Source organism: Globicephala melas, chromosome 2 (genome assembly GCF_963455315.2).
Source record: "Globicephala melas chromosome 2, mGloMel1.2, whole genome shotgun sequence".
Taxonomy (NCBI): Eukaryota; Metazoa; Chordata; class Mammalia; order Artiodactyla; family Delphinidae; genus Globicephala; species Globicephala melas.
This window is the reverse complement of record NC_083315.2, coordinates 61,365,950-61,378,509: the sequence shown is the minus strand read 5'-3', so window position 1 is coordinate 61,378,509 and position 12,560 is coordinate 61,365,950. Positions and strand designations below refer to the sequence as shown.

General features: G+C 47.1%; 1 protein-coding gene and 1 pseudogene across 11 annotated transcripts in view; one reads left to right on the top strand and one right to left on the bottom strand.

Annotated features, from left to right (window-relative positions):
• The window catches only part of NEO1 (neogenin 1), a 242,625-nt gene extending 235,841 nt beyond the window's left edge, over positions 1–6,784 (top strand). For 10 of the 11 annotated variants that reach the window (XM_060294023.1, XM_060294026.1, XM_060294021.1 and 7 more), the window contains 3 exons: positions 951–1,214; positions 3,275–3,411; positions 4,184–6,784. In XM_060294023.1, the coding sequence (XP_060150006.1) occupies positions 951–1,214; positions 3,275–3,411; positions 4,184–4,267 (485 nt within the window). In that variant the 3' untranslated portion in view covers positions 4,268–6,784. The remainder of the gene's footprint in view (positions 1–950; positions 1,215–3,274; positions 3,412–4,183) is intronic. The other variant, XM_070044880.1, reaches the window with a different exon arrangement.
• A 4,193-nt stretch (positions 6,785–10,977) lies between these two features.
• Positions 10,978–12,354, bottom strand: LOC115862941 (sorting nexin-4 pseudogene; annotated as a pseudogene).
• Positions 12,355–12,560: the final 206 nt, after the last annotated feature.

Genomic DNA, 12,560 nt, shown 5'->3' with positions numbered 1-12,560 from the left:
TGGCATGATCTTAAAGCCATTTACAGACCTCTGGACTGTTTGGTTGTCCAGGTCTCACTTGAGCTGTGGGGCTGTTGCTCAGGGGAGGGTGTGCACAGTAGCCAGAGAGCGTGCAGGGCCTGTGTGCCTCTCCTGCACTGACCACCAGGCCTCGCAGGCAGAGCTGGTCCTTGTCAGGTACCCAGCCAGTCTTGGTGGTAAGACATGTTGTCTGTGAAAGGCTAGTCTCTGAGACTGTCAATCAGTGACTGACATTTTCAGTTTTCTTTTCTTCTTCCTTTTATTTATTTATTTACTTACTTACTTACTTACGGTTGCGTAGGGTCTTGGTTGCTACATGCGGGCTTTCTCTAGTTGCGGCCAGCGGGAGCTACTCTTCACTGAGGTGCACAGGCTTCTCATTGCGGTGGCTTCCCTTGTTGCAGAGCACGGGCTCTAGGCACATGGGCTCAGTAGTGGCTCGCAGACTCTAGAGCACAGGCTCAGTAGTTGTGGTGCACGGGCTTAGTTGCTCCACGGCATGTGGGATCTTCCCAGACCAGGGCTCGAACCCGTGTCCCCTGCACTGGCAGGCGGATTCTTAACCACTGTGCCACCAGGGAAGTCCCTTCTTTCTTCTTATTTACATCTTAATAGACAACATCTCAGGAACCTTGATATGTGCTCCATAGTGAGTACTGAGAAGAATTTTAAATCTGTAAAATTGTGACCACTTGGTTGTGTAGGTGAAACAAATCCAGCATCTGGTTGACAAAATTGTTCGGGACTCTTAGATTAGACTGTTCTTACTTAGCCTTGACAGTGGTGCCAATCCATGGTCCCTTGGACTAGCATTGATCCTAAGTGCTTATTGAGCTGGTTTCAGGAGCCCTTAGAGGTAGCCAGAACCCTGGAATGTGTATATGTTCAATGGTAAAATAAATGCTAACATTTGGACTTTCCTGCTGTAGAATCTGTTCGAAACACCCCCAGCACTGACACCATGCCAGCCTCCTCGTCTCAGACATGCTGTGCTGATCACCAGGATCCTGAAGGTGCTACCAGCTCCTCTTACTTGGCCAGCTCCCAAGAGGAAGATTCAGGCCAGAGTCTTCCTACAGCCCACGTTCGCCCTTCCCACCCACTGAAGAGCTTTGCTGTGCCAGCAATCCCTCCCCCAGGTCCTCCCACCTATGATCCAGCGTTGCCAAGCACACCGTTACTATCCCAGCAAGGTGAGTGGGGACAGCAGCACCACTGGAGGGGCCCTTTGGCTCCGGCTTATGGCGCAAGTCACCTCTTCTTTGCAGAGGAACAAAGCAAATGTCCTCCAAGCTTATCCCTGCAATTTAGTGTTGCAGGGTGCATTGCCCCTCTCAGGGAGTGTAAGGGCTCCTCCTTTGGGAATATATAAACCAGAGAATAATTTGGCAGGGAGCAAGGGCTGATTTTCTGAATTGTGTTTTGGGTGCAGAGTCCTTGGCGGTAAAAGCCAGTGGCATGGGTATGAACCACAGATGTGGTCTGCCCAGCCTCCTCCCAGAGTTGCCTCACTCCATAGGGTTCCTGCCAGCTGGAGAAGGGTCAGGGAGGTCAAGACTTGGAAACAAGCAAGAACCTTAGGGTGGAGGAATAACCCTGCAGAAGGAAAGTTAACTCCTCGAGTTCACCCAGCTCAGCAAAAGCCCTCTCACCTCCAAGGCATGCTTTCTGCCTCCTCCTCTTTCACACTTTTCTCTATTATGATGGTTTGTTTCAGAATAAATCACTGGTTTTCAAGCTTTCTGGTCTCAGGACGCTTTTTAACTCTTACAAGCTGTTGCAGCTGCACAAGAGCTTTTCTTCACATGGGTTGTACCTATCATGATTTACTATATTAGAAATCAAAACAGATTTTAAAGCTATTTTATTCATTTAAAAATAGCAATAAATCTATCATGTTAAGATAAATAGCATATTTTTCATGAAAAATAACTATTTCATAATAAAAGAGTAGCATTGTCTTATATTTTTGCAGATCTCTTTAATGTCTGGCTTAATAGAAGACAGCTGGATTCTCACACCTGCTTCCGCATTTAATCTGTTGCAATATGTTGTTTTGGTTGAAGAAAATCTGGCCTCACAGATATGTAGTTGGAAAAGGGAAGATTATTTTTATAACCTTTTCAGACAACTGTGGATATTCTTTTTTGATACTACGGCAAACTCAACAAGTTGTAGTTTCTTATAGGTTTGTTTGTAATGTGGAATCAGAAACCATATAATTATTTGTACTCTGTTCCAATAAATCCGTATATCTTGTACTTTGAATGCGTGGTGCTGAACATCACATGTTGGTCTTTGGAAAGTAATGGTTCACTAAGTTACACAGATCCTCCGAATTTTGATACATTTTGTTAAACAGTATCTAAAAATACATTCGTTAATATCACCAATGTCTGGAAGTATTGGGAAGCTCTCAAGCTCATGGTGGCAGTTACAGGTTTTTCAAAATTCTGATTTTTCACTTTAAACTTAAATTTTATCATTGGAAATAAATACTGTCCGTTGTTTTCCCTGAAGTGACTGACTTGACTTCATTCACTTTCTAGAAAATATCTGCCAAATGCTCAAGTCTGAATAACCGGTTTCTGTGTCAGTCTTTCTCTGACCTAACATTGATGTTTCGTGATGAAAGCAGCAGTTCAGCTCACAACTCAATTACAAGTCCCTTTATTGAAGACAGCTGTTATGCTTTGGTGTACAGCAGAAGTATTTTACCCATATTTCCATTTTAGAATATTTAAAAGATGTGTAATCAAGGTTGAGATTTCATAACATAATTTTTGCTACTTCATTAACGATGATCTTTAACTGGCTCTTTTTAAACTTGCAAGTATGCATGTCCATGAATGACTTTACAGTTTGATGCCACTGCCTTAATTTGTGCTAAGGCTCCAGCAGTTTTACCCACTGTTGCTTTTGTACCATTGGTGGAAGGGCAAAAACTGTCTTGGCATTATTATGAAAAGAGTTTTGACCTCCCAGATATCCTGCCAGGGGCCCTTGGGCCACCACACTTTGAGAGCAACTGGACTAGGAGATGAGCTTTCTAAAGCCAAATGGAACATTTGGCCTCTTGGATGCCCTGCTTTCTCCCTCCTGCCATCTTGTTCCAGGGCCTTTTCAGAGCAGGATCTCTGCCCTGGGTCTGGGTGCATCCCTCACCCTTAGCAGCATTTGGACCTTGGGTACCTTTGTGAGGTCTGGGGGAGCAAGCTCAGCCACCCACCTGATGGTGCCCTTTCCCCCTCAGCTCTAAATCATCACATTCACTCGGTGAAGACGGCCTCCATTGGGACTTTAGGAAGGAGCCGGCCTCCTATGCCAGTGGTGGTTCCCAGTGCCCCTGAAGTGCAGGAGACCACAAGGATGCTGGAAGACTCCGAGAGTGTGAGTTCGCAGGGCCACCAGCCCCGCCAGGATGACTAGGTGCATGTCCCAAGGCCTGAGAGTGCGCTGGGCACGCTGATACTCTGTGCTGGCCCAGAAGTGTGAGGCAGAGTCGCTCACTCATTCGTCAGGCGAGCACTGAGCAGCTCCTGTGAGCTGGGGCTGTGCTGAGGGTTTGATCTGCTTGGATTAGCTTGTCACACCAGCCCACCCACCTGCCTTCCTTTTAACTGTGTCCTGTCTCTCTGGTCCTCTTGTCTTGGTTTGAACCATCCACGTGTTCTTTTTCCCCTTAGTCCCCCTTCATGACCTTTCCTGAGCAGGATGCTGGAGAGGAACGTGCCTGCATGGTTGCTCTCAAAACAAAAATCAACAGGGTCTCCTTGATCTTTCACTCCCACATTCCAATAAATATGTTCTGCCTCTGCATTTCCAGGTACAGGACTCTCTTAGGAGGAGAGCTTGGGGCCCAGAGATACAGGGGACATACCAACTGTGCTGGGTCCAACAGAGACTAGAAGGGACGAGTGAGGTCCTCGTGACCCTGGCAGTGTGGGTTGGAGGAAAGGCATTCTGCAGTGGAAAGAAATGAGTGGTTGCTGGCTTGGGCACATCCTGCAACCTCTGATGCTGCTGGGCCAGCAGGGGCGTGGGTGGTCCAGTCTCTTAGGCAGTGTCGTCACTGACCACTTGACGCTTTGACGTCTCTCTGTGGGCCCTCCTTCTGGACGGCTGCTTGGACTGTGCCTGATAACTGTTCTCTTTTCTGTAGAGCTATGAACCAGATGAGCTGACCAAAGAGATGGCCCACCTGGAAGGACTGATGAAGGACCTAAATGCCATCACGACAGCATGACGACCTTGACCGGGACGTGACTCCAGACCTGAGTCTAGAAGTCTTGGAACTTAGCCTTGAAAACAAGGAGTTGTACAGAGCACGAGAGGACAGCACTTGAAAACACAGAGTGAGCAGGCCACCCGGCCAGCACCCCCGCGTGGGGCCAGCTCCAGGCCTGGCCGCCTGCCTTCTCCTGGTCGGCCTGGAAGACGCCGTGTCAAGGCAGCTTCCCTTTGCCTGCCGATACCCTGCAGGACTGGGCACCATGGGCCAAAATTTTGTGTCCAGGGAAGAGGCAAGAAGTGCAACCTCTGTTTCACTTTGTGGTCAGGCTGCGTCTTCATGCTGCGACGGCATCGCCTTTATGGAGTGTAGACGTTGGCATTTATGTACAATTTTATTTGTGTCCTATTTTATTTTACCTTCAAAAGAAAAACACTATCAAAACCCAAGGAGGTCTGTGGTGTTCTCCACAAGTGGTTGACGTTTGGCTACTTGTTTGAATTATGTCTGGAAAGTCATTGACAGTGTGGGTTGTTCCAGGGGTTGGCGTGTTTTGTGTTTTTGTTTTTATTTTTGATTCTGAGTCATTGCATCCTCTACCAGCTGTTAATCCATCACTTTGAGAGGGGGGAGGAAATGTTGCATTGCTGTTTGTAAGCTTTTTTATTTTTTTTATTATAATTATTAAAGGCCTGACTTTCTCCTCTCATCACTGTGAGATTACAGATCTATCTGAATGAAATGTAACATTGAAAAGACTTGTTTGTTGCTTTCTGTGCAGTTGCAGTATTGGGGTGGGGGGCGTTGGGGGGTTGGGAACTGGAAATGGAGGGGCTGCTGAGGTCCTGTGAATGTTTCCGTCATTGTACTTCCTTCCAGAAGCCTGCAGAGAATGGAAGCATCTTCTTTACTGTCCTGGCATGTCCATCTCTTCACTAAGTTGCAACTGGAGTTTCATTTGGATCTAGTTAAAAATTTCTTCTGTGCAATAGGTGGGTTCGAGGATGTAGCTGCCCTGGTGTCTTGGTCATATCCTGATAAGAATGTCCACGCTGAGGAGTCAGGCGCTGTATTGCAGGAGTGATGGCAGGACAGGGCACGAGCCTGGCCGAGTTCCTGGGAAATCGGAGAAGAGGTTAGAGACCCTTTCCTGCTGTTACCATGTGTTCCCTTCGGGGAAGTCGGAGGTTAAGGAGGGAGCTTTGTTCCCATGTAGGACTCCTTGCTTCTCCCTAGCTCCTGTCCTCAGCCAGTCCAGCTCTCACTTCCACGCCTCAGAGCCCCACGGGGAAGGTGTTAGCAAGAATGAAGCAGGCAGGGGCTGCAGCACCAGTGAGGCTCCCCACTTCTTTCTGAGCACTGTTCTGTACGTAGCAGGGGACGGGGACAGTGGCCTCCCCAACTCCTACACACCATCCCAGCAGCTCAGCTAAGCCCCTGATCTGAACAGGGCAGCAGGAGGTCTCTGAGGTGTGCTGAGAGGCTGGCCACACAAGAAGCCTTTGCCTTTGCAGGAGGTTCTTGTATGCTTTTTCTCAAAAATGTAAGGAGCTGAGATTTTTCTTTTTGTTTAATATAAAGAATCTCTTAAGAATACAGGACTGACCCTCAGGCATCTTCCCCTGCTCCCCAACAAATCCCCAGAAGAGAGTGTGGAAGGCAGTGCAGAAGGCGGATTGCGCTTTGGTTCTGTAGCCAGGAAGAGGTCAGCTGCTGAGAACACCAGTGGGCACTCGGACCCGCCTGCCCTGGGGCCTGTGCTCTGCCCTGGCCACACAGGCGCCCCACTTGCCTTTGTACCTTGGTTATTTCCCCTATTTAGGTCTTACCACACATTTGCTTTTCTAGAAGATGAACTCTGTTTCTCAACTGGGGGCAATAAAAAGTGCAATGCCGGAACTCCTGTTGCCCTGCTAGCTGGTCACGGAGGATAGTGCCAGGCCGGATTCTGGAAACCCAGTGCACTTAAACTGATCCTGAAAAGAGCACTCAGAACACTCTGGACACCAGGAGGGCTAGATTCCCCAGAAACTGTCTTACCTTTTGCCCAAAGAAACATGCTCGGTATTCGGGGCATTCCCTCCCATGAACCCTGATACTTTGGTTACCTCAGGGCCTTGGTACCTGGATACTGCCACAGAACTGGGGTGGGGGGAGGGGCCTATTTTTAAATAACTGTTCAAAGTTGGGGGATTTTTTTAAATTAAGAAAAAGGAAAGTTATTCTGTATTGCACCTTTTCACAGTTTAATACATTTTCTTACATTTTCCTGTGATTTTTGAAATTAAACCATTGTGTGTCTTGTAATGTCCTAGTTGAGCTGCTGACCAGCAGTTTCCTTCAGGAGGATTTGGAGCAAATGTGTCTGTTGCCTTGTCACCTGCTGGAAGGGGACCTGGAGGGCTGCTGGGGACTAGTTTCTGTACACACTTGTTTGGCCTTTTCTGTAGTTGATGCTGTAAACTCTATGGCTTTTTGAAAAACAATTTCATGTTTTTATTTAGTATTGGAAATCCAATACACTTTTTTAAATCCAATCAAACTCTGGTCTGGACAAAGTGTTATTTTCCTTTTTCCCTAGGAAAACAGAACTTCGGGGTCCCGTTTCCCATCCTCAAGTGGACTTCACCATTGCCCTCGTCACTGTAAAGGCAGGAGTTCGGAGGGGCACCTAGGGCGGTGTAGCGGGTGAGCCAGGTGGTGATCTGGGTGTCCTCCAGCCCCAAAGACGAGCCCTGTCCCTGTCCCCACCCCCCATGACCATTGCTCCCCTGCAGGGACTGAGAGCCTGAAGGATCAAAGATGACACCTGTCAGAAAGAGCCAGGTGCCACCACCCCCCCCCCCCCCGCCGCCCCAGGCAAAAGAGCGCAGCCGTTCCTGAATGGTGTGCAGGCCGGCCGCGTCCCTGCTGTGGCAGCGTCCTGCGCAGCAGCTCGTACTGTTGGCGCACAGCCTGGGACCCACGCTAGGCCCGGGCCTCCCCGCCCCCGCCTCGCACAGGTGTGTGATGCCAAGAGCGGGTGTCTGCAAGGAGCCCCACCTTTCCCAGTCTGTTTCAACTTCTGACTGCATTCACTGTGTCTCAGCTTGGGCTGCTATGACAAAAATATCATAGACTAGGGGGCTTAAACTGCAAACTCTTATTTTCTCACAGTTCTGGAGGCTTGGAAGTCCAAAATCAAGGAAAGGGCAGATGTCAGGTGAGGACCCACCTCCTGGTTTATAGATGCTGTCTTCTCACTGTGTCTCATGTGGCAGATGGGTGAGAGAGTTCTCTGAGGTCTCTTTTACCAGAGCACGAATCCCATTGTGGGCTCAACCCTCATCGCCTAATAATCACCTTCAAATACCATCATACTGGGGAGTAGGATTTCAACATGCGAATTTGGAGAGAGACAAACATTTCGTCCATGACACTCTGTAAGATTTCTCACAGTGTATGGAGTCTGGGCTCAGAATAGTGAGTGGGGAGCACAGCAGCCACAGGCCTGCCCTCCATGAATGTGGAGTAGCGTGAGGGCTGGATACAGAGCCCAGCCTCCTTACTAACTGCTCCCTCGGCCCCAGGACTTCTGCTCTGGGGCCGTGTACTTTATGAAACCCAAATCCCATCGTTCCCATTAGCCATGCCCCATTGGCCTCAGGGTGGAGTCAGAGGTCCCAGTGCCAGAGCCTGTGCCAGTCTGCCGCAGCCCCAGGCCAGACGCTGTCACCTTGTGTACCCGGTGTCTAGCAGAGGAAGGTAACCTGGGACACGCTTTTCAGTCTTTGCAACTGGAACACCACTACCTCCGTGTTCTAACAGCCAGAGAACCGGTGGGGACCCTCCTCTGCATCCCTAGATGGAGCTCTTTACAGTGATTTATGTTTTGTGTCTTTTTCCACTGGACTGTGGACTCAGTGGAGACACAATTTCTCACTCCTCTCTGAAGGCCTAATGCCAAGGGCAGATTCTGACAACAGCAGATGCTTGTCTCCTAGAAGGATGGATAGACAGGCAAGAGGACTCATGGCCTGGAGTGTGTGGGAAGGCTTCCCGTATACACACACCCCCTCCCGCTCCCTTAGAGGGATCCTTGTAGGTCCCTAGTGTTACTGGTGCCAGGACCCTCCCATTCCAGCAGCCATGGCCCTTTGGTGTCCTGGGGTGAACTTGAAAGATAACAAAGACCTGTCTGCCTGGCACAGTTATAAGAAATGAGGCTGATACCACAATGATGAACTGGGTGCAAGGTTGTCCTCCAGTTGGTTCTAAGACAAACACTGTGAACAAGGCTCTATATGAAGAAAAAATGCTCTCTTTCCCCAGTCTATCAGCCCCTCCCGAATTTAGACATCTTCCTGCCAGGAGTGTTGTGTCATCAGGAGAGACTGGAGAACAGCACTGAACCAGCTGTCAGACTGATGGGGAGGGGGCAGGGGGCGGAAAAGCAGGGCCAGCCTTACCCATAGACAAGGGGCCTCAGACAGGAGGTGCCTGACTCTTCACCTTGGGTCTCCAGCTACCAAAGGAGAGAGTTCACCAGGGAGGGGGAGAGGGGACGAGGTGGGAGAGAGTAATTCAAGGAGATAGTACTTTACATTTTCCATAATCTTTTAAAAGTATGTAATGTTGAAAAAATGTTATCTGTGACTATAATTACTACTCTCTGGGCACAGCGGATGATGTTCATCCCAAGATGCTCTTTTACTCAACTATGGATTGGATGGGTTTGTGAAATGAAAACATGGGCCTAGAGCTAAGCTCAGAAGGGGTGAGAGGGAGCTCTTGCTGTGCTATAGTGAGAAGAATTTGGAATTTCCTGAAATAATTGGGGGTGGGGAGGCGCGGGTATATCAACAAGAAGATGAGAGAATGAGGGGCAGGTGGGAGGATGCCCACAGTGGGAAGAGGCTGCCCTTAAGGTGCCCCAAAGAATGTTTTGAAATGAGAAGATCTGAGAGGTAATTTAGTGCAGTTTGCTCTTTGCACCTCCATGACGTAAACCCATCCAACTCCCCAAGTCTTGTATAACGTCTGCCATGTGCACAAGGCCTTGCACAAATTACTGGCTTTCCCCCTTCAAAGAAAGGGGTATCTGGGTCGACGTGGTGACGGATAGACCACAAGTCTGGCATGGTGATTGAGGGTGACCAAAAATGGGGTTGGCTCAGAGCCAGAAGTGACCAAAAGAGTTGAAACCTGAGAGTTCGCAGAAATCAGGGGACACAGGAGGGCACAAGACCTTTCCCACGTCAAGGTATGAGAATCCCAATCCGCCTTATCCAGGTTTAAATAGGCAGACTGACCGCAGCTGGTGTCTGGGTTGCAGTCATCTTACATTTCCACACCCTCCACCTCGGTGTCCTGGAGCAAAGCTCCACCACTCCATCATAGGTGTGCACACAGGTGCCTGCCCCTCATTAGTGGCTCTACCTTTGTGGAGCTGGTCTCCCCAAGGAGAATTCTGGGAGCCATTGTAAACTCTTCCCTCAACACCACAGTACATGGCTCGGCAAACCCTGCAGCTCTCTCTCAAATGTCTCCAAACTGGCTCCTGTTGGTCTCTATTGGGCAAACTCCTCATCGACCCATCCCCCCACCTCAGCCTCAATGGCAATCCAGCCTCCACACGATTTGATTTTTCTTTTTTTTTTTTTTTAAATAACACATTACTTCATTTATTTATTGCATGAGTTTGGCAAACAGCACAAAACTTCAGCAACATTTTAAACATGTAAAGTCAAACGCTGAACAGTACTGGAAATCTGTTTTTACATAATTAGTTATAGTGAGTACACAGGTAGGGTTCTACGAAGCTAACAAAATACCAAGGATGGCCTAGCTTCTGAACATATACCACAAAAACACACACAAAAGCAATATAATTTATCTTTACAAAAATTACAGCCAAGCAATAAAGAAGGATGTTAATAACGAAGATACTAACACGTATGTTCACTACGTATATCTTATACGTTGAAATGCTACACCTTGTACCCTGAAATGCCATGTGTAGAGAGCCAGGCAGAGTAAATTTAGGCTCATCACTGAGGTTAAGAATTATCTGAGAATTTAATGCTTGTATGTAACATACTCAATTGAAACTTGCTGTATACCAATTCCTAGATCACAACAACCCATTTCACCATATATCTGAGAAGTTGAGTCTTCTTTGTTGGCAGTGTAAAATTTTTGACCAGTGTCAAAATTCTGGTAAAACACACATTGAAGGCATTTTCTAGTGTATGCAATGTTTGGGGGCATTAAAGAATGTGGGAGAAATTCTTAGATTTCACACTAAGTTTCTGCTGAGCTTTGTCAAACCAAACAGCTCAACTATAAGGCAAGAAAAATTAACCCCCCTATAACAGATTAGGGGGTCTTAACCAAATAAAGATAAGAATTCAACCTTAGGAAAAAACTCCCTACATAAGCAGATATGAAACAGTGGGCACTAAAATGAACATCTAAAAATTACCTGACATCTTGATATTCAGTCATTGGTTCAGAAGCCTGACAATTTTTTGGTATATTTTATCTAATTAATGTTTTAGAATCAGCACCAGTCCCCCAAACCTCAAATTGTAATATTTAATCTTCATTAAAATACATCCTTTTGTGCTGTATTAACACTACAATCAAAGCTGAATTTACTCAACTTATTATATATTTTTGTGTACACTGGTAGGAACTTAAATTTTTTTTATTTACTTGTGTTTCTGTTTGGGGGCACTTTGAAGAGAAACTCATTTCACAGGATTATATCTTGCTAAAGCATTCCTCAGCATTGGTCCAAACTTCAATTCCCTTTTTGCATATACTGATCTGCATGACTGCATAGCTTATGAGGGCCTCCTTTAAATCACGGTTCTTTTGTTCTTTGAAGTGTTCAATATCAGCCCAAGCATTTCTGACAAATTCTCTGCCTTCCAGATTTTTAGAGTTAAGTTGTTCTCCTTCATTTATTTGTTCTTCTAGCACCTTTATTCTGGCGTCTCTCTGCTCTGGAGTTTCTTGACCAAAGAGCTTGGTAGTCATTCCCTTCAAAGAAAATGTTCTCAGGGTCCCAGTTGCCAGTTTGTCACACTGCTGCTTCTTGGATGCTAAGTCCTGAGCAGCCATCTCCAAGTCATACTGCATAAGTTCATGTTTCCTGCACACAGCCCGCATTGTATGCATGGCTTCTGCATAAAAAAGGTACTCCTTTAACTGATCTGCATAATGTTCTTCATCTTCCAAAATATAATCGATAGAAGATGCATACACCTCCCTATGATGAGCAGCACTCTGCAGTCCATCACCCATTTCTTTTTTCTACGGCACTCCACTCACCAAAAACTCGCCCGTAATTCCCATATACTGTATATACACCATACAGTCGATCTGCTACTCTCGCTCTGACTCGAAGAAGATATGCGATGACAGACTGTAGTTCATCACTGTAGTGTTTTAGTTCAGTACATCTCTTGTCTGGGTTTTTCACTCTGAATGTTGCATTAAACGCTTTTAACCTGCAGTCTGCCTTCAGCTGAAATCCTGTTTCATTCACAGTCTCCTTCCAGTTGCCTGCCTGTGTTAAAAACAAATAGAAGATTATGTCTCTACAGAGGACGGGATATGAAGCAACTCTCAAGAGGAAGTTTTCTAAACCAATTCATTGTCTTTCCATGAAATCCTTGTCAGTGTTGTCAGCAGAGAGTTTATGCCAAACAAATTCTGCGCGCTCTTCTGGTAGAGGTGGCACAACAATATGTGGATAGTATACTAAAAGGTAGTTTCTCAACAACTCAGATTCACTCTACTGCCTCCATAGTGAGTCTGCTAGGACACTCTGACCATCAGTATGTTCAACTGACCTTGTTTCAATGAGGTAAGCAGTATATGTTTCTTGCATGTTCATGGCATTTCTTCCAGTTTGCTTTTCTGCTTCTGAAACATTAATTTCTATCTTCTTCAACCAAAAATTATTTTCTGTCATTGTGCTGTCCCCAGGGGCCCTCGTCCCGGGCCCCCTCCGCTTCATCACTGGCAACAGACTCCAGCCCAGTGTCGGGGTGGCCCAGCTCTAGGGGCTCAGGCTGCAAAAGCCGCTCGGGATCGGGAGGTGCGTGCTGCATGGCTGCGGTTCGGCGCGGCCTGATTTTATTTTTCTAATTCAAATCTGGCCTCTCTCCCCTGCTCAACATCGTGCGATGGCTCCGCGTTACCTGCCCGGCAAAATAGAATCCAATGTGGCCCTGTCTACCTCTTGGCTTTTATTTGTCACTTAATCTGCCCTTTGACCCAAATTTGGCCCTAGCAATACAGACCAATTTGCACTTAG